This window comes from Triticum aestivum, chromosome 7B (assembly GCF_018294505.1).
Source record: "Triticum aestivum cultivar Chinese Spring chromosome 7B, IWGSC CS RefSeq v2.1, whole genome shotgun sequence".
NCBI lineage: Eukaryota > Viridiplantae > Streptophyta > Magnoliopsida > Poales > Poaceae > Triticum > Triticum aestivum.
In genome coordinates this window covers 16,792,678-16,810,576 of record NC_057813.1, presented here as the reverse complement: position 1 = coordinate 16,810,576, position 17,899 = coordinate 16,792,678, and the positions used below count along the sequence as shown (strand labels likewise).

At 45.6% G+C, this 17,899-nt stretch overlaps 3 protein-coding genes across 3 annotated transcripts; 2 read left to right on the top strand and 1 right to left on the bottom strand.

Annotated features, from left to right (window-relative positions):
• Nucleotides 1–1,772: 1,772 nt before the first annotated feature.
• Nucleotides 1,773–9,006, top strand: LOC123156020 (proline-rich receptor-like protein kinase PERK10). Its single transcript, XM_044574186.1, has 5 exons — nucleotides 1,773–2,112; nucleotides 2,810–2,856; nucleotides 3,944–4,159; nucleotides 5,207–5,308; nucleotides 8,623–9,006. Exons 1-5 carry the CDS (start codon nucleotides 1,896–1,898, stop codon nucleotides 8,752–8,754), a joined length of 714 nt encoding a protein of 237 aa, XP_044430121.1. The 5' UTR covers nucleotides 1,773–1,895; the 3' UTR covers nucleotides 8,755–9,006.
• Nucleotides 9,007–9,293: 287 nt separating this feature from the next.
• Nucleotides 9,294–11,154, top strand: LOC123156019 (GDSL esterase/lipase At4g01130). Its single transcript, XM_044574185.1, has 5 exons — nucleotides 9,294–9,631; nucleotides 9,702–9,914; nucleotides 10,015–10,166; nucleotides 10,260–10,530; nucleotides 10,651–11,154. The coding sequence occupies exons 1-5, from the start codon at nucleotides 9,385–9,387 to the stop codon at nucleotides 10,905–10,907; spliced, it is 1,140 nt and encodes a 379-aa protein (XP_044430120.1). The 5' UTR covers nucleotides 9,294–9,384; the 3' UTR covers nucleotides 10,908–11,154.
• A 494-nt stretch (nucleotides 11,155–11,648) lies between these two features.
• Nucleotides 11,649–12,306, bottom strand: LOC123156021 (histone H3.2). Its single transcript, XM_044574187.1, has one exon. The coding sequence runs from the start codon at nucleotides 12,234–12,236 to the stop codon at nucleotides 11,826–11,828; it is 411 nt and encodes a 136-aa protein (XP_044430122.1). The 5' UTR covers nucleotides 12,237–12,306; the 3' UTR covers nucleotides 11,649–11,825.
• Nucleotides 12,307–17,899: the final 5,593 nt, after the last annotated feature.

The following is a 17,899-nucleotide window of genomic DNA, read 5'->3' as shown; positions in this document are numbered from 1 at the left end:
GTCCAACTGCACATTTTTATACACATTAAACAATGACATGCAAAAAACTCTTTCATATAATGAAAATTCATCAAATTAGCATTACCTGACGGTACAAGAAGGCTAGTGCCGCCGACCCCCAACTCCACTTAACATCCCAGTTACGAAGAGGGTCCAAGAACATCCACGAGGCTGTGTCTCCCGTGCCGTCGGGAAACACCACTTGGGTCAAAAGATTCCATAAGTAAGCCCTGGCGTACCTCTCCACAACAGCCGGACTGGCATTCTCTGGGTACTCGTAAAAATGTTCTTGTAGCCACGAGAACAAAACACCAGATGGCCTAGGATCCTTCTTTGTTTCATGAATCCACGGGGGAGGTTCAACACCAACCAAACCTGCAACCCTTTGTCGCCACCCCTCGGACTTCACCTTCCCGGTAAGAGCTCTGCCCTCGATCGGAAGACCGGAGATCATCGCAATATCCTCCAAAGTAACGGTCATCTCACCAAGAGCAAGGTGAAAAGAGTGCGTCTCCGGCCTCCAACGGTCCGTAAGGGCGGTAATGGCCGTCGAGTTCAGCCATGGTGGTGTGTCTTTAAAGTTGAGCACAAACTGGAGAAGATCCATTCTTCTAAAATAAGGCTCGTAGCGACGGTCATACACAAGTGACTCACGTGGGTTGTGGCCTCTCAACCATAGTACTGGAGGAACCTACAAAAATCACACGCACAATTTATATACTTTTCTAAACTACTCACAATATACTCACAATATGAGAATCGACAATGTAGATACATAATTACCTCCCCTCTTTCCACAAGCACAGCACGATGCTTCTCCTCGTAATAATCATCAAGGCCGGGATATTTATCCGGCTCAAACATCCTACAAAATATAGTACATGGATTTGTTATGATATATGCTTAAAATTATGACCACATCATATACAAAATTGTGTGAGAACTACTACAAATTATCCCTAAGATATAAATCACAAACCACATTACCAACACCAATTCTTTTCAACCTATTTTATTCTAAAAAATCTATCACAACTAATTATTAACAAATGATAGGTTCAACCTAATCCTAAAAAATGGGCTCTCTCTAAATCCAATACTATACAAGTTAACTAAGAATACTTCAACAGTATATCCCCAAAATATTCATCAAACAAATCACTAATAACTCATCTTAGGGTTCCACCATGTTTGAAAAAATGCATCTACAATAGCCAATATTGACTGAAAATAAATGGAGGATTGGGAAGAGAATACCTCAAGCAACTCGGGGGTGCTTCGATCTACTCGTTTTGATGGTCAATATAGCAGATCTGGGGAGGATTTGGTGAAGAAGAGAGAAGGGGCGGCCGCCAGTTCGTCGTCCAAAGATGCCCGACCGGGGCGACTGCGAGTGGACTGGGGGTTAGGCCCCCGCGGCCCGCCGCGCATAACTTAATCCAGTCCAGAAACGCCAGGGTCATTGGCGTTTCACATGTGCCACGTCAGTGAAAACGGCGGGTTCGGACTGACTGTGGGCCAGGGAAGAAACGCTAGCTGCCACGGCGTTTCTGTGTTGGCATGAAACGCTAGCTTGGTCGGCGTTTCTATGTTCACCCGAAACGCCGCGGCCTCTGGCGTTGCTAAAAGGGTCAAATCGTGAAATACTTTCACGTCGGGTTCAATTTTCGACTAAAAATTGTGACAAGGTCAAAACAGTGATTTCGTCCCAAGAGAAGGGTCCGTATACACTTTTTTTTCTTTGAGGGAATCCGTAATGCCGTATACGCTTTCTGTCTTACCCGACGAAGACGAACACGACTCCGCTCCATCGCTAGCCCCCCTCCAAACCGCGTGCCCCCGCGACCGATCGCCCGGCGACCCCACCACCACCGCCACCCCCTTCGCCGGCGCCGATGGACTACGAATTCCGCAGCCGGTCGGGATCCGGCTCCTACGGCGGAGCCGGCGGGGGCGGGGGCGGCTCGTCCCTCTACCCGCGCGTCGGCCAGCCCGCCCACGGCGCCGCCGGCCCACCGCCGCAGCGGGCCGCGCCGTACCTCCACGCCACCGCGGCCCCCTCGTCCCCCGCCGCCCCGCCCCCCGCCCCCTCCTCGTCGTCCTCCACATCCAGTAATCCCCTCTCCCTTCACTCCGTACTGGCTCGACGCTGTACGGTCGGTTGGTGCCCTGGTTGGTGGGCTGCTCGGTAGCGGACAACCCCGCGTGCTCCGTGCTGTATCGAGTAGGGTTCACTAGATCTTTCGTTCGATCGAATTGTGAGTGGTTTCGTGCGCGTTAGATCAGCGGATCTCTTAGTTGAGTTCTGATTTAAGAGGCCCTGACTGGAAAGTGGAATTGAACAATCTAGACCTGAAACTGAAGCAGTTTTACCTGAGTTTGTCCATTGGACTATTATAATCCCATCATTTCTCTTATAACCGGCATATGTGTGTGCTTAAACTTGTTTAGCTAGTAATTTCCCCCAATTTGGCCATTACATGTGTAACTTAATTTAGCTTGTCAGGGCATGCCTCCTAGCGAAGAAGGGGGTCATACTGAAATTTGAAAAATATTGGGAGAAATTGGTTGGACTTTGAATTGATATATAGAGAAGGGAGTGCCTGCTTGTATATACTCCCTCTGTCCCATAATGTAAGACGTTTTTTGACTCTAGTATAGTGTCAAAAAACGTCTTACATTATGGGACGGAGGGAGTATTTTACTGTTGCTACCATGCCAGACTAACAAACTGCCCAATATTGTGCCCTTCTGTACTGTTATTGAGAACAGTTCATGGTTACTAACGTAATTCATTGTTTCTCTGCAGTGGGCATACAAGTTGTTATAAAGCCAGAATATCGGATAACTCCTCCTGTAAGTTATATGATTTCTTATTCATTCACTACTTTCCTGTTCTCTTATGCAAGAGCTGTCAATCTACTTTGCTACCAAAAAATTTGTATTAATGAGTAATGACTGAGTTCAGTTTTCATTCTCCATTGTTAATAGTGTTGCTCCAAAAAAATGCTGTTTCGTATTTAAATGGGTGCCTTTAACTTCTGTGCATTGGCTGGACATCAACATACTACCATGAGTGTTTTGTTTTCTCTTGCCAGTTATTCTCCTTGGGATTGTGAGAAATAGTACTCCTTGGAGTAGTGAATAAATTGTGATGCATTCGAGATATTTTAGCTAATAACTAATTGTTCTTCATGTATGTTTATGTCCTCATTTAGTGCATGTGTATGTGCTAGAAATGTACAAATGAATGATTGTTAGCAACTTAGCATCATACGGTCAGCGAGGAGTCAGCTTTACCTGTTAATTAGTGCCCTTGGTGATCTTAATCACCGCTGATTAGTTTTAGTGGTTTATCCTTTTTATCCTAGGCTCTCCGTGCCATGTGGGTCCGGACCCACATATAATAGACAGTGAGGAGGTTTTGTTAAGTTTGCAGGGACATCTCAGGTTCTCCTGCTGGACCGTTCCATTGTTAGCAGACTAATTGAAATATAGATGGTGTAGCTTGTTCCATATTGATGGCATATCTAAACACTGGATGTAACATATGTCTGAATGGGAGTGTCTAAGGAGTAAGGAATACATGGAAATGGTCTTGTTATAGAAGAACTTGCATGCGACTTATGTTAGATAATTTTATTTTAGTTGGTGGCCATCTTTGCTGTTGTAACTATTTCAGACTTGGATCGTAGAGTGTTGGTGTGATAGTTAATAGTATGGGTTGAAATGTACGAGGGCATGATTCACGATTTTTGTGGGTTCCCTCAAAACTCATCCTATTCTGTTCATTTTCTAGAGAAGCATCCTGCCATTCTGCAAACTTGTATGCTTATGCTAGGCATATACTCTTTGTTACAAAGGCATGAGCTGCTTTTTATTTACCCTTCCCCTCACAGCGTTTGGATAATTGGCACCCTTTTAATTAGTGTTATGTTTTCAGCCTCAGTTGGCACCACAGATGGTAGAAGTTCCCCGCAGCACCTTTAACTTTGATTTTGAGTATGAAAGAAAGATTCTTGCGGAGGCGGAGAAGGAAAACCCCAACTGGGGGAAGTTTGTAATTGAAAGGCAGACGCCACCACCACCACCACAACAACAACAACAACCACCACAGCCTCCAAGAGGGCCAAGACACTCAACATCCACTACTTCTATGGTAAACAATATCTATCACTTGCCCCATCCCTCCCTGCCAGAGCAGTAGTACATTAATATGGTGAAATCATGTATTGTAATTACAACAATCTTTGCAGTCTGGTCTAGCAACACCTCTTATGTTGGTTCTTTTTATGCCCTTTTCTGTTAGACCCAACTTGAATCCACTTTCTCCTGTGCATAGTTGCTTTTTTCTTGGATTTTCTATTAGCTCGAACTCGATGCCACTTTTAACCTTAAGCAGGGGCAGAGACTCGCCTGGGGCTGCCATGGCCTATGACTGAAAATCCATTTAAATCTACCTTGAAAATTGCAAGAAAATTATGAGGGTATACTGGTTAAACTAGTTTAGCTTCAGGCCTATGTCTGTGCTTGTTGTTCTATCCATTCTAAGTTCCAACTTGTTGAAATAGTTGTCTCTATGGCAGAACAGGCTTGCCTACTTAGAGCATTGCAAGAAAATTATGTTGTTAAGCCCACAACCTTAAGTTATGTAGTGAAGTCTGTGCTATCCATTCCCATCTTGCTACCAAGGTTCTGCTACTTTTATTAGAAATAAAATAAAAAGATGTTTATACTCTCTCTGTTCCAAATTATTTTAAGTCCTAACTTTGTCCTAAGTCAAACTTCTTTAAGTTTAACCACATTTGTAAAATAATACTCCCTCCGTCCGAAAAAGCTTGTCCCACAAATCGATGTATCTAGCACTAACTTGGTGCTAGATACATCCATTTGAGGGACAAGCTTTTTCGGACGGAGGGAGTATATGAAAATCTACTGCACGAAATAAGTTTCATTAGATTCATCATAAATATATTTTTGTAGTATATAAATTCGATGTTGTAGATATTAGCACATTTCTTTGTAGTCTATTTTATGACTCCGCTAGAGGTTCCTCACCTCCTTTGCATCCCTAACGTAGCTGTGTCATTCCACGTGATAAATGCACGCCAGATGTTTATAACAGTTGGGTATATTCATTGAAGTCTTTAGTATAATAGTGTATCTCTGAATACTTGTTTTTCTTTCTGTTTTGTCCTTTTTTCAGGCTACCCCAGGAGATCCACTTGTGGAGAAGTATATGTCTATGGGGCTTGGACGTGAAGCTGTTTCATTTGCTGTGCTAAATTATGGAGATAACCCAACGAAGGCATGATCTTTCTCTTTTATCTTGTCCTTTAGCAATACTATCTTTCATCATCATCAATTACAAAAAACCCAATGCTTTGCTGTATTATGTGACTGTATCGGTGAACCAATACTATCTTTCATTGTGGCCAATCACATAGGTACAAACAGCTGATGGCTGTTACATTTTACAGTTAACTAGATGATACCCTGCGCGTTGCGGCAGGAATTTATGCAATTAATTTGCAAGGAAACAAATACCAACTATATTATATACATGTGATAGCAAATAATGTACTTATGTGGAAGTGTCATGTATGCATTATCAGCACATCAAATGGTGTTTCGACCATTAAGGGAAAAAAATCAAGTCACCTAACAAAAGGTAACTTATAATAACTTAACGTTTCCTGTTCATACCTGAGGTTATGCTAAAAGGTTTCAGTTTCGTAATATCATCTCAACTAATTAGATGTTCACAGAAGATGTTACAATCTTGGCCACATTTCGATATCACACATTTACAGATTTCCTGATTACATAACAATAAAATGAGTGTTACATTTGTTGATATTCTGTGCATGTATATGAAAAAAATGGCAATCACTAAATGTTCTTTCTGAAGTACAATCAGAAACCTCAAACTTGAATAACATAGACGTGACATGAAGCCCTCAAATGACAAAAAAGAAAACTTAGCATACCAAGTTTGTTCTCGCCCTCCATTTCAGTCTGCATGCTGCCAGAAATATTAGATGGATTCCATATGAAACAAAAAAAAATGCTATTCATAACTATTTGGGGAAAGAGGGATCACACCCGAGACAAAAAAAATGGTAGTTTGACCTTTGCTGACAAAACAATGTGCAAATAGTAGGCCATCAGAGAAAAAAAACAAAAATAATGCATCAAGTTTAGATAATCAAATGGATGGGCCACTTTACCAGGTCTTTGATGTGTGAAGTAACCATCAAGAGCTAAGAGAGGCCTAGTCTGCAGAAAAAATGCAGAAAATCTAGGAGAGATGACATAGTGTTTCTAACTTCCTTCTAATGAAAAAAAAAAACATGCCAAATTCTTGGGTGTAAAAAAACATGTGATCATATTTTTCTTTACCCACTTTCCGAGTTCGCACGAAAGAATTAAAATTCACTCCCTGCTTGACTGGATAAATCCACGTATAAATCAATAAGGAAAGTCACTACTTGTTGATTTAAATGTGCAGTACAAATGCCTATCGAAATAAAGAAAATGGAACTCTACCTTTTTAGAAAAAGGTAGGCTCAACCAATTCAGAATATATTTTCAAAGTGAAGCAAGATGCATTTGGTTAAGATCACAAAACACACACTGTTGTACCTATAAATTATTGGTCCAATAGTAGACACAAAGCAATGCAAAACAAAGGCATAGAAACTATTAAGTTTCATTTTGGAGAGAAGAGCATATTATGAGGTTGGAGGGCACAATACTTAAACAATTCAGTTTCAGAATTGTTACTATTTGGGTTAGTTTGTTTGTACTCTTGGAAGAGACTCCTCAGGTTTTCTGCTCCACCTGTAGTGATACCATAGGAAATTGCTTAATTTCTGATGAATAAAACGTACATACTGGAAAAAGTAGCTGGAAGGACACAATAGTAACTGACATACTCACTGAATTAACCGCAATGCTACAACACTTGGAGAAACTGCATAAAACATTACAACACTTACCTTTGTGGGGAATACTTCATAGTTTCACACGCATTAGCTTCACATTAGACATGATTGAATGGAAGAATGGATGCAAGCCAAGATGACATTGTGCTAGCTTATTCTTTCTGAAACTCTTCCTAATAATGTTGGCCTCAACATCACACAAGCCAGCTAAGTTTTGCACTTCTGCGGAAGGGAAAACCATAGTACATCTTACAGGCAACAACATCAGCACAGCTACAATAACAAAGTAATACATCTACATAATTTGTTTCCAATCCCTCACTGCCCCAGATCCATAAACAAAATTGAAGGGGGAATGTGAGGCTAATTAAATACTGAGACCCTACTTTGGTTACCATCGGCTGTAGGTAGAGACAGGTTAGGCACGGTTGTGGCAACACCTTCAGGAGGCCAACGGTACCGTGGGACGTTGAGGACGGGCATGGCAGAGAGAAGAGGCTCCAATTGGGGTTAGCAGGAGCCAAGCCTCCATCCTCACGTGCAGGTGGGCGGATCCGCATGCGCTGGAGAGGTTGTGATGCCGACGGGGGCGCGGGAGTCGTCGCGCATGGAGGTGGCCCAAGATGGGCGCGCCTAGGCTGCAGGGTAGCGGCGGGGTCCCAATGTGTGCGTTCGTCCTCTCTTAGTGGATCTGCGGCCCAGCCCGGCATCGCACCACCGAGGCTGAAAAGAAAACCAGCTCATTAGTTTCAATTTCAACAACGGGTGGTCCGATTCTGGTGTAACCTACCAAAACCAACCTCTCCAATGGCTTCGGAACTCCCTTGGCAGGAATCTATAATACCTAAATAGTTCATCCCCACACGGGAGGTAAGACTGCGGCTCCATGGAAGTCATCTTGATGAACCAAACGAGCGCCGGGGAAGGCACAGAGATCGGCTCCCAACCGTTGGGGAGAAACTGCTGTCTTTTTTTCTGGCGGAGATGGTGGTCGATCATTCTATTTTGGTTCGGTTAGAGAGGGTCAGTAGTTTATGGCTGGAAATGGCGAGATGGCTGGTATTCGTCGGTTATGTACTCGTTGTCGCTGGTAATGGAACGCACTGAGTGGATGACATGGCATGCTTGTTGATGCCGGTAACGGAACGCAGTGAGGTGACGACGTGGCATGCTTGCTGATGTGGACGGGCTGCATGTGAAGAGAAATAAGATAGTGGGGATGAACTATTTAGGTATTATAGATTTGGTTCATTTTTTTGTGTGTGTGCCAGTGCCACACACTAATCGATTGGAGAACTGTACTGTGCTTGTCGTTCTATCCAGTCTAAGTTAAAACTTGTTGTAATAGTTGTCTCTATGGGAGAAAATGCTTGCCTACTTAGAAATCCTCTTACCAAAAAAATTGACGTGGACAGTTATAAAATAATGAGCAGAATACTTCCCGTTCTGGCTACAGCTGTAAATCACACAGTTTAACGAACAACAGTCACTTAGTAGTGGAACAATAGTGTGCCATTTGTGTATGTCCATCATTCATTCAATCAACAGTGCGCATGTGTGCTTCAGCCCTTTTATCTTCTGTATGCATGTACAATTTTGTCCTGACGTTTCATCTTCGGTTATGGTGGCAAAGCATAAACCTGGACTGTGTGGTTTGTTTACCTTTGTGGCGCAGGTGAAGGAGTTTGTGAAAGCCTACAACGCCCTCCACGAGATGGGGTTCACCTCCCGGAACGTCCCCGAGCTGCTGGCGATGCACGACAATGACCCGGACAAAGTTATCCAGCACCTGCTCAGCACGACATAGTCGACGAATTCTCCACATTTGTACAGTGAGGCAGGTCCCGCTTCTAGCCAGCATTATGCTACATTGTACTGCCTGTAACTTGTAATGGAGTCTGGAGCGATTCAGTGTGTCTGTCAGTTGCGGTGCGGCGCATCCGCCCGACGGCCATGATTGGCGTGTCAGTCTTTCGACACAGTACGTTATTCGCATATGTGTGTGTGTGTGTGTGTGTGTGTGTATTGCTGTGAATATCTCGTGTGGAACTTCTTGTCAGCGTGTAGCTCGTCATCCGGCCCCTCGGCTGACCACCGTGCCAGCGCCAAGGAAATGTCAGGACCCAGGCCTGCATGTATCCATTAGCTAGTTGGTGCAGCGACGTGCTTCCAGCGTAGAACCGAGCCATCGTACGGACCAAGCGAGACAAGCAAATGTCTCTGGAGATATGCATACATCTTGCGTGCCGATACATATCTGCAGTTTCGAAACGCAGATTGAACTCGACCACCACGAGACGCAACCAAATCTCGAGCCCAGCACCGCCGCTGATATAAGCATGGCAAAGCTTGTCCACGCCGTCTTGCACGCGCACCACGACACCGCCACTGTGAGTGTGTGAGCTCACTCACTTGCACGTGGTTCTGCTCCCCCGAGATGAGGATCGCGTCGGCGTGGCAGCTGCTCCTGCCGGCGGTGCTGTGCTGCTGCTGCTGCATCGACGGCGCGGCCGGCCAGGGGTGGCGCTGCAGGTTCCCGGCCGTGTTCAACTTCGGCGACTCCAACTCCGACACGGGCGGCTTCTGGGCCGCCTTCCCGGCGCAGCCGCCCCCGTTCGGGGTCACCTACTTCGGCCGGCCCGCCGGACGCGCCTCCGACGGCCGCCTGGTCATCGACTTCATAGGTAGGTACCTACGCCTACGCTCGCCGTTGGTTTGATGGTATAATTCTGACGGCTTGACGCTGGTGATCAGCTCAGGCCATGGGGCTGCCGCTGCTGAGCCCCTACCTGCGGTCCGTCGGCTCCGACTTCCGGCACGGCGCCAACTTCGCCACGCTCGCCTCCACGGCGCTGCTGCCCAACACGTCGCTCTTCGTCACCGGCATCAGCCCCTTCTCCCTCGCCATCCAGCTCCGGCAGATGAAGGAGCTCAGCAATAGAGCGATCGCCTCCGGTGCCACCAGTGGTAAAAAGATCAATCTCCTGACCAGTAAAAATACACTACATGCTCTGAATTTCTGAATTTTACAGCTAAAACAGAGACTGATCGTTCGCTTGAATTTCAGGGCAACTTCCCCCGCCCGACATTTTCGGCAACTCTCTGTACACGATCGACATTGGCCAGAATGATTTCACCTCCAACCTAGGGTCGCAGAGCATCGGGAGTGTCAAGCGAACTCTTCCTTCAGTTATCAGCCAGATCTCGTGGGCTATACAGGTAATTTGGAGTATCACAAATGGTGGTTGATATTACTTCAAATGATCAAAATAACTGGCGAATCATGTGTGGCACCTGCTCAACTATTTGCAGGACTTGCACAGCATTGGGGCTCGCAAATTCATGGTGTTCAACATGGCGCCAATCGGGTGCTACCCGGCCTTCCTCGTGGAGCTTCCACATAGCAGCAACGATCTGGATGAGTACGGCTGCATGGCAAGTTACAATAGCGCGGTTGTCTACTACAATGAACTGCTGAACAACAGCTTGGCCGAGGTTAGGAAGACGCTGCAGAATGCGTCGATCGTGTACGTCGACAAATACTCTGCCATGCTCGAGCTGTTCAGGCATCCAGAAGATCATGGTGAGCTTTCTCTCCGATCTTTTTCTGCCATCCGACAAGTACATGAATCGATTTGGTTCATAGCCATATCTGATTAGAAGAGTTCAGCACTACTGAAAGGTGGTTGGGTGATGATTTCAGGGCTCAAGTATGGGACCAAGGCTTGCTGCGGATACGGTGGTGGAGCTTACAATTTTGACCCAGATCTGTACTGTGGCACCAGCAAGATTGTCAAGGGCAACATTGCGAGTGCGACGGCCTGCGGAGACCCGCAGAACTACGTGAGCTGGGATGGAATCCATGCCACAGAAGCCGCAAACAATATCATAGCATCTGCACTGATGAGTGGCTACTACTCGTATCCACCTTCCGATCTTTCAAAACTTTGCCGGCCATGACCCCATAGCCTGATCTCTGATCAAAGCACAAGTTTACTCAGAGATAGTGTTGCTCAAACAAAGTTATTCCGCTGTCAGATAACAGGGCAAGTTTAGTCAGAGACAGTGTTGCTGACACCAGATTACTCATTCTATCAGTTAAAAGATGTGTAGAATGATACAGAAAATAAGAGCTTTGTAGTAAGTGTGTCCTGTTATAAACTTGTTTACGCTATAATGCACCACTACATGTAGTACTGAAAGATTAGACAAAAAGTTGTAGTATTATTTAGACATGAACAATCACAACTATAAAAACACCAGCACAAGAATCATCCCCAGCATGATATCATTCACCAAACATAACATCAAGCACATAACTTAATTAACAAGATCTGAGAAATGGAGATAAAGCAGACCAGATCCATTGCAAGTTTCAAACTAGCAGACGGCACATAATTCAGAATCGCATGGCATGTAGCCGCTTCACCTTCAGATAGTCCACATCAACCAACCCGGCCATAATTCAGAATCACATCGAAGAGAGCAGAAAGCCAAAATGAGTTCACCAAATCCCATGGGCAAAAATAACAGAATAACACAGCCACCACGCAAAAATAACAGAGCAGGCCAGCAAAATCACAACGCCCATGGGGCACTGCATCATGCAGTGTTCAGTTCCATCACTGCAACACCATGCTAGTACATGTGACAAGAACAGCACCGCAGAATAACAGAGCAATGAGGTACTGGAAGACAAAATTAGCATCAAATGATAACTGAACTTGCATTGCCATTTCATTCGAACATCACGATCCATAGGAACAGACGACACAACATATCAACACCAACAAACACAAGCACCCGACACGCATCCAGATCACGAGACAAGAACAGCTACTACGGTACCCAGCAGTATGACCGGCGACCACGACGAACCTAGGCGCGCTCCCCACGGATGCGGCGGGCGAGCTGGATGTCCTTGGGCATGATGGTGACGCGCTTGGCGTGGATGGCGCAGAGGTTGGTGTCCTCGAACATCCCCACCAGGTACGCCTCGGCGGCCTCCTGCAGCGCGGAGACGGCGGAGGACTGGAAGCGGAGGTCGGTCTTGAAGTCCTGGGCGATCTCCCGGACGAGGCGCTGGAAGGGGAGCTTGCGGATGAGCAGCTCCGTGCTCTTCTGGTACTTGCGGATCTCCCGGAGGGCGACGGTGCCGGGGCGGAAACGGTGGGGCTTCTTGACGCCGCCGGTGGCTGGGGCGGACTTGCGCGCCGCCTTGGTCGCCAGCTGCTTCCTCGGCGCCTTGCCGCCGGTGGACTTGCGCGCCGTCTGCTTCGTGCGGGCCATCTGCGCGGGTGGGATGGGCGAGCGGTAGTGGTGGGTGCGGCGGCGCTGTGATTTGCGAGGATTTGGGGGAGAGATGGAGGGGTTAAGTAGGGGTGGGGAAATTTTGGAGGGTGGCGCGCGGCTGGAGCATTTCGGGAGGGAATTTCCGGTTTTGGACGGAATCTTGGCGCCACGGGGGAGGAGCGCGCGGGGTCGGGTGAGCCGTTGGATCAGCCGGAATGGACGTCGGAGATGTGTTTGTGCGGGTTGGCCACGGATCATTTTTAAATATATTTTTTTTGAAATAAGTTGGCCATGAGACTCTCCATCAAGAGATCGCCAAATACCAGTCCAGGTTTTTCTGGATCGGCAAGGGCGAGAAGCAGAAATACCATATGATGAGTTGGCCTGACATTTGCAAGCCTAAGGACCGGGGAGGTCTTGGGCTCTTGTCGTCTCGGCGTATGAACATTGCTCTCCTCACCCGATGGCTCTGGCACATTGCCAATGGGGAGGGGGGACTCTGGCTCACCATCATCCGCAATAAATAGCTTTCTACCAGCGTTCTGGTGGCTCCCAGTTCTGGCAGGCTGTATTGTCACGTCCATCTCGGTCGGCTCCGGATCCTCGACCCTGTTCTGGTTCGATCGGTGGCTAGGGGACTCCCCCTTGGCCGCCCGATTTCCGAAGCTATTCTCCATAGCGGTTGACCCTCGGGTCTCTGTCGAGACGACCCTTATTGACTTAGGGCGTCTCGCTTTCCGGCACCCCTTCGGCCCCCTCGAGGTGGCCGCTTGGGACTCCCTCCTCCAGGACACCGCCCTTCTACCAATGGACGTCAAGGGCGCTCCTGACTACATTTCTTTGCGACTGGAGTCCAACGGACGCTTCTCCACTAAGTCCTTATACTCAGCTATTGCTCCCTCGTCGGCCCCTGAGCCATTTAGCTTGATCTGGGACATTCGCCTCCCTCTGAAGATCAGGATCTTCTTGTGGCAGTGGATCCGGGGACGCCTTCCCTCTGGGGTTGAGGTCCTCAAGCGTAATAGACCAGGAGACGGGATATGCCCCCTATGTGGCACGGTGGAGGATGCTAACCACATCGTCTTCTCCTGCTCCACTGCCCAATTTATGTGGCCTTGCTTCCGTGAGACGGTCGATGGATAGTGGTGCAACACCAACTTCCCCGACCTGCTTGTTGAGATCCACGCCTCCGCCCCTCGCCACCGCCATATTAGATGGTTGTGCGTTGGGGTCCTTGCCTGGACGCTTTGGACCATCCACAACAAGCTTGTGATTCAGAAAGTGCCTCTTCGACGTGCGACTGACGCGATCTTTAAAATGTGTGGTTACCTGCAGCTTTGACGGCCGCTTAGCCTCCCCCAGGACCGGGACGCCATCAACACCCTCCTCGCCGTTCTTCGCTCGATGGCCTTCCGCGTGGCACCCCCGCTGCCCCCACCCCCACCTCTGGAGCCCGATTAGGCCTGCTGTTCGGGCTGCTGTGCGTGTGTCTGTGTTTTGGTTTTCAGGGCTTGTTGAGTTGTGCCATCAGCATTAACCCATTTTGCTACTATGTATGTTTGTGGAACTTGGGTGTGTGTGTGTGTGTGAACCTTGTTGGATGTTTGGCTTGGGTAGTTTGCTTTATCTATAAAGCGGGGCGAAAGCCTTTTTCGGTAAGGACACAATAGTAACTGACATACTTACTGAATTAACTGCAATACAACACTTGGAGAAACTACATAAAACATTACAACAATTACCTTTGTGGATGGTGTACACAACCTTCTTCTTGTAGACGTTGTTGGGCCTCCAAGTGCAGAGGTTTGTAGGACAGTAGCAAATTTCCCTCAAGTGGATGACCTAAGATTTATCAATCCGTGGGAGGCACAGGATGAAGATGGTCTCTCTCAAACAACCCTGCAACCAAATAACAAAGAGTCTCTTGTGTCCCCAACACACCCAATACAATGGTAAATTGTATAGGTGCACTAGTTCGGCGAAGAGATGGTGATATAAGTGCAATATGGATGGTAGATAGAGTTTTTTTGTAATCTAAAAATATAAAAACAAAAAGGTAACAAGTGGTAAAAGTGAGTGAAAACGGTATGGCAATGTTTCGAAACAAGGCCTAGGGTTCATACTTTCACTAGTGCAAGTTCTCTCAACAATAATAACATAACTGGATCATATAACAACCCCTCAACATGCAACAAAGAGTCACTCCAAAGTCACTAATAGTGGAGAACAAACGAAGAGATTATGGTAGGGTATGAAACAACCTCAAAGTTATTCTTTCTGATCAATCCATTGGGCTATTCCTATAGGTGTCACAAACATCCCTAGAGTTTGTAGTAAAATAACACCTTAAGACACACATCAACCAAAACCCTAATGTCACCTAGATACTCCAATGTCACCTCAAGTATCCGTGGGTATGATTATACGATATGCATCACACAGTCCCAGATTCATCTATTCAAACCAACACAAAGAACTTCAAAGAGTGCCCCAAAGTTTCTACCGGAGAGTCGAGACGAAAACATGTGCCAACCCCTATGCATAGATTCCTAAGGTCACGGAACCTGCAATTTGATCACCAAAACATACATCAAGTGGATCAATAGAATACCCCCATTGTCACCATGGGTATCCCACGCAAGACATACATCAAGTGTTCTCAAATCCTTAAAGACTTAATCCGATAAGATAACTTCAAAGGGAAAACTCAATCCATTACAAGAAGGTAGAGGGGAGAAACATCATAAGCTCCAACTATAATAGCAAAGCTCGCGGTACATCAAGATCGTGCCATATCAAGAACACGAGAGAGAGAGAGAGATAGATAGATAGAGAGAGAGAGAGAGAGAGAGAGAGATCAAACACATAGCTACTGGTACATACCCTCAGCCCCGAGGGTGAACTACTCCCTCCTCGTCATGGAGAGCGCCGGGATGATGAAGATGGCCACCGGTGATGATTCCCCCTCCGGCAGGGTGCCGAAACAGGGTCTCGATAGGTTTTTGGTGGCTACAGAGGCTTGCGGCGGCGAAACTCCCGATCTAGGTTATGTTCTGGAGGTTTGGGGATTTATAGGAGAGGTTGGCGTCGGGAATAAGTCAGGGGGCCCCACGGAGAGTCCACGAGGCACAGGGGCACGCCCCGAGGGGTGGGGGCGCCCTCCACCCTCATGGGCTCCATGGGACTCCCCTCCGATAACTTTTCTTTCCAGTATTTTTTATATTTTTCAGAAAAAATCTCCGTTGATTTTCAGCGCATTCCGAGAATTTTTTTTCTGCACAAAAACAACACCACGGTAGTTCTGCTGAAAACAGCGTCAGTCCGGGTTAGTTCTAACCAAATCATACCAAAATCATGTAAAAATATTATGAACATGGCATGAATACATAAAAAATTATAGATACGTTGGAGACGTATCAGCATCCCAAGCTTAATTCATGCTCGTCCTCGAGTAGGTAAATGATAAAAACAGAATTTTTGATGTGGAATGCTACCTAACATATTTATCAATGTAATCTTCTCTATTGTGGCAAGAATATTCAGATCCATAAGATTGGAAGCAAAAGTTTAATATTGACATGAAAACAGTAATACTTCAAGCATACTAACAAAGCAATCATGTCTTCTCAAAATAACATGGCCAAAGAAAGTTATCCCTACAAAATCATATAGTCTGGCTATGCTCTATCTTCATCACACAAAATATTTAAATCATGCACAACTCCGGTTTCAGCCAAGCAATTGTTTCATACTTTAGTATTCTCAAACTTTTTCAACTTTCACGCAATACATGAGCGTGAGCCATGGACATAGCACTATAGGTGGAATAGAATGGTGGTTGTGGAGAAGACAAAAAAGAGGAAGATAGTCTCACATCAACTACGCGTATCAACCGGCTATGAAGATGCCCATCAATAGATATCAATGTGAGTGAGTAGGGATTGCCATGCAACGAATGTACTAGAGCTATAAGTTTATGAAAGCTCAAAAAGAAACTAAGTGGGTGTGCATCCAAGTTGCTTGCTCACAAAGACCTAGGGCACTTTTGAGGAAGCCCATCATTGGAATATACAAGCCAAGTTCTATAATGAAGATTCCCACTAGTATATATGAAAGTGACAACATAGGAGACTCTCTATCATGAAGATCATGGTGCTACTTTGAAGCACAAGTGTGGAAAAAGGATAGCAACATTGCCCCTTCTCTCTTTTTCTTTTTTTATTTGGGCCTTTTCTCTCATTTTTTATGGCCTCTTTTTTTAATTTTTTTTATTTTTCATCCGGAGTCTCATCCCGACTTGTGGGGGAATCATAGTCTCCATCATCCTTTCCTCACTGGGACAATGCTCTAAAAATGAAGATCATCACACTTTTATTTACTTACAACTCAAGAATTACAACTCGATACTTAGAACAAAATATGACTCTATGTGAATGCCTCTGGTGGTGTACCGGGATGTGCAATGATTCAAGAGTGACATGTATGAAAAAAAATTATGAACGGTGGCTTTGCCACAAATACAGTGTCAACTACATGATCATGCAAAGCAATATGACAATGGTGGAGCGTGTCATAATAAACGGAACGGTGGAAAGTTGCATGACAATGTATCTCGGAATGGCTATGGAAATGCCATAATAGGTAGGTATGGTGGCTGTTTTGAGGAAGGTAATGGTGGGTGTATGGTACCGGCGAAAGTTGCACGGTACTAGAGAGGCTAGCAATGGTGGAAGGGTGAGAGTGCGTATAATCCATGGACTCAGCATTAGTCATAAAGAACTCACATACTTATTGCAAAAATCTACAAGTCATCAAAACCAAGCACTAAGGGCATGCTCCTAGGGGAAGGGTTGGTAGGAGTTAACCATCGCGCGATCCCGACCTCCACTCATAAGGAAGACAATCAATAAATAAATCATGCTCCAACTTCATCACATAACGGTTCACCATACGTGCATGCTACGGGAATCACAAACCTAAACACAAGTATTTCTCAAATTCACAATTACTCCACTAGCATGACTCTAATATTACCATCTTCATATCTCAAAACAATCATAAAGAATCAAACTTCTCATAGTATTCAATGCATTTTATTTGAAAGTTTTTATTATATCCTCCTTGGATGCCTATCATATTAGGACTAATTTCATAACCAAAGCAAATTACCATGCTATTCTAAAAGACTCTCAAAATAATATAAGTGAAGCATGAGAGTTCATCTATTTCTTCAAAATAAAACCACCGCCGTGCTCTAAAAGATATAAGTGAAGCACTAGAGCAAACGGCAAACTACTCTGAAAGATATAAGTGAAGATCAATGAGTAGTTGAATAATTATGTAACTATGTGAAGACTCTCTAACATTTAAGAATTTCAGATATTGGGATATTATTCAAACAGTAAGCAAAACAAAATAAAATAAAATGACGCTCCAAGCAAAACACATATCATGTGGTGAATAAAAATATAACTCCAAGTAAAGTTACCGATGAACGAAGATGAAAGAGGGGATGCCTTCCGAGGCATCCCCAAGCTTAGGATCTTGGTTGTCCTTGAATATTACCTTGGGGTGCCTTGGGCATCCCCAAGCTTAGGCTCATGCCACTCCTTATTACATAGGCCATCGAATCTTTACCCAATACTTGAAAACTTCACAAC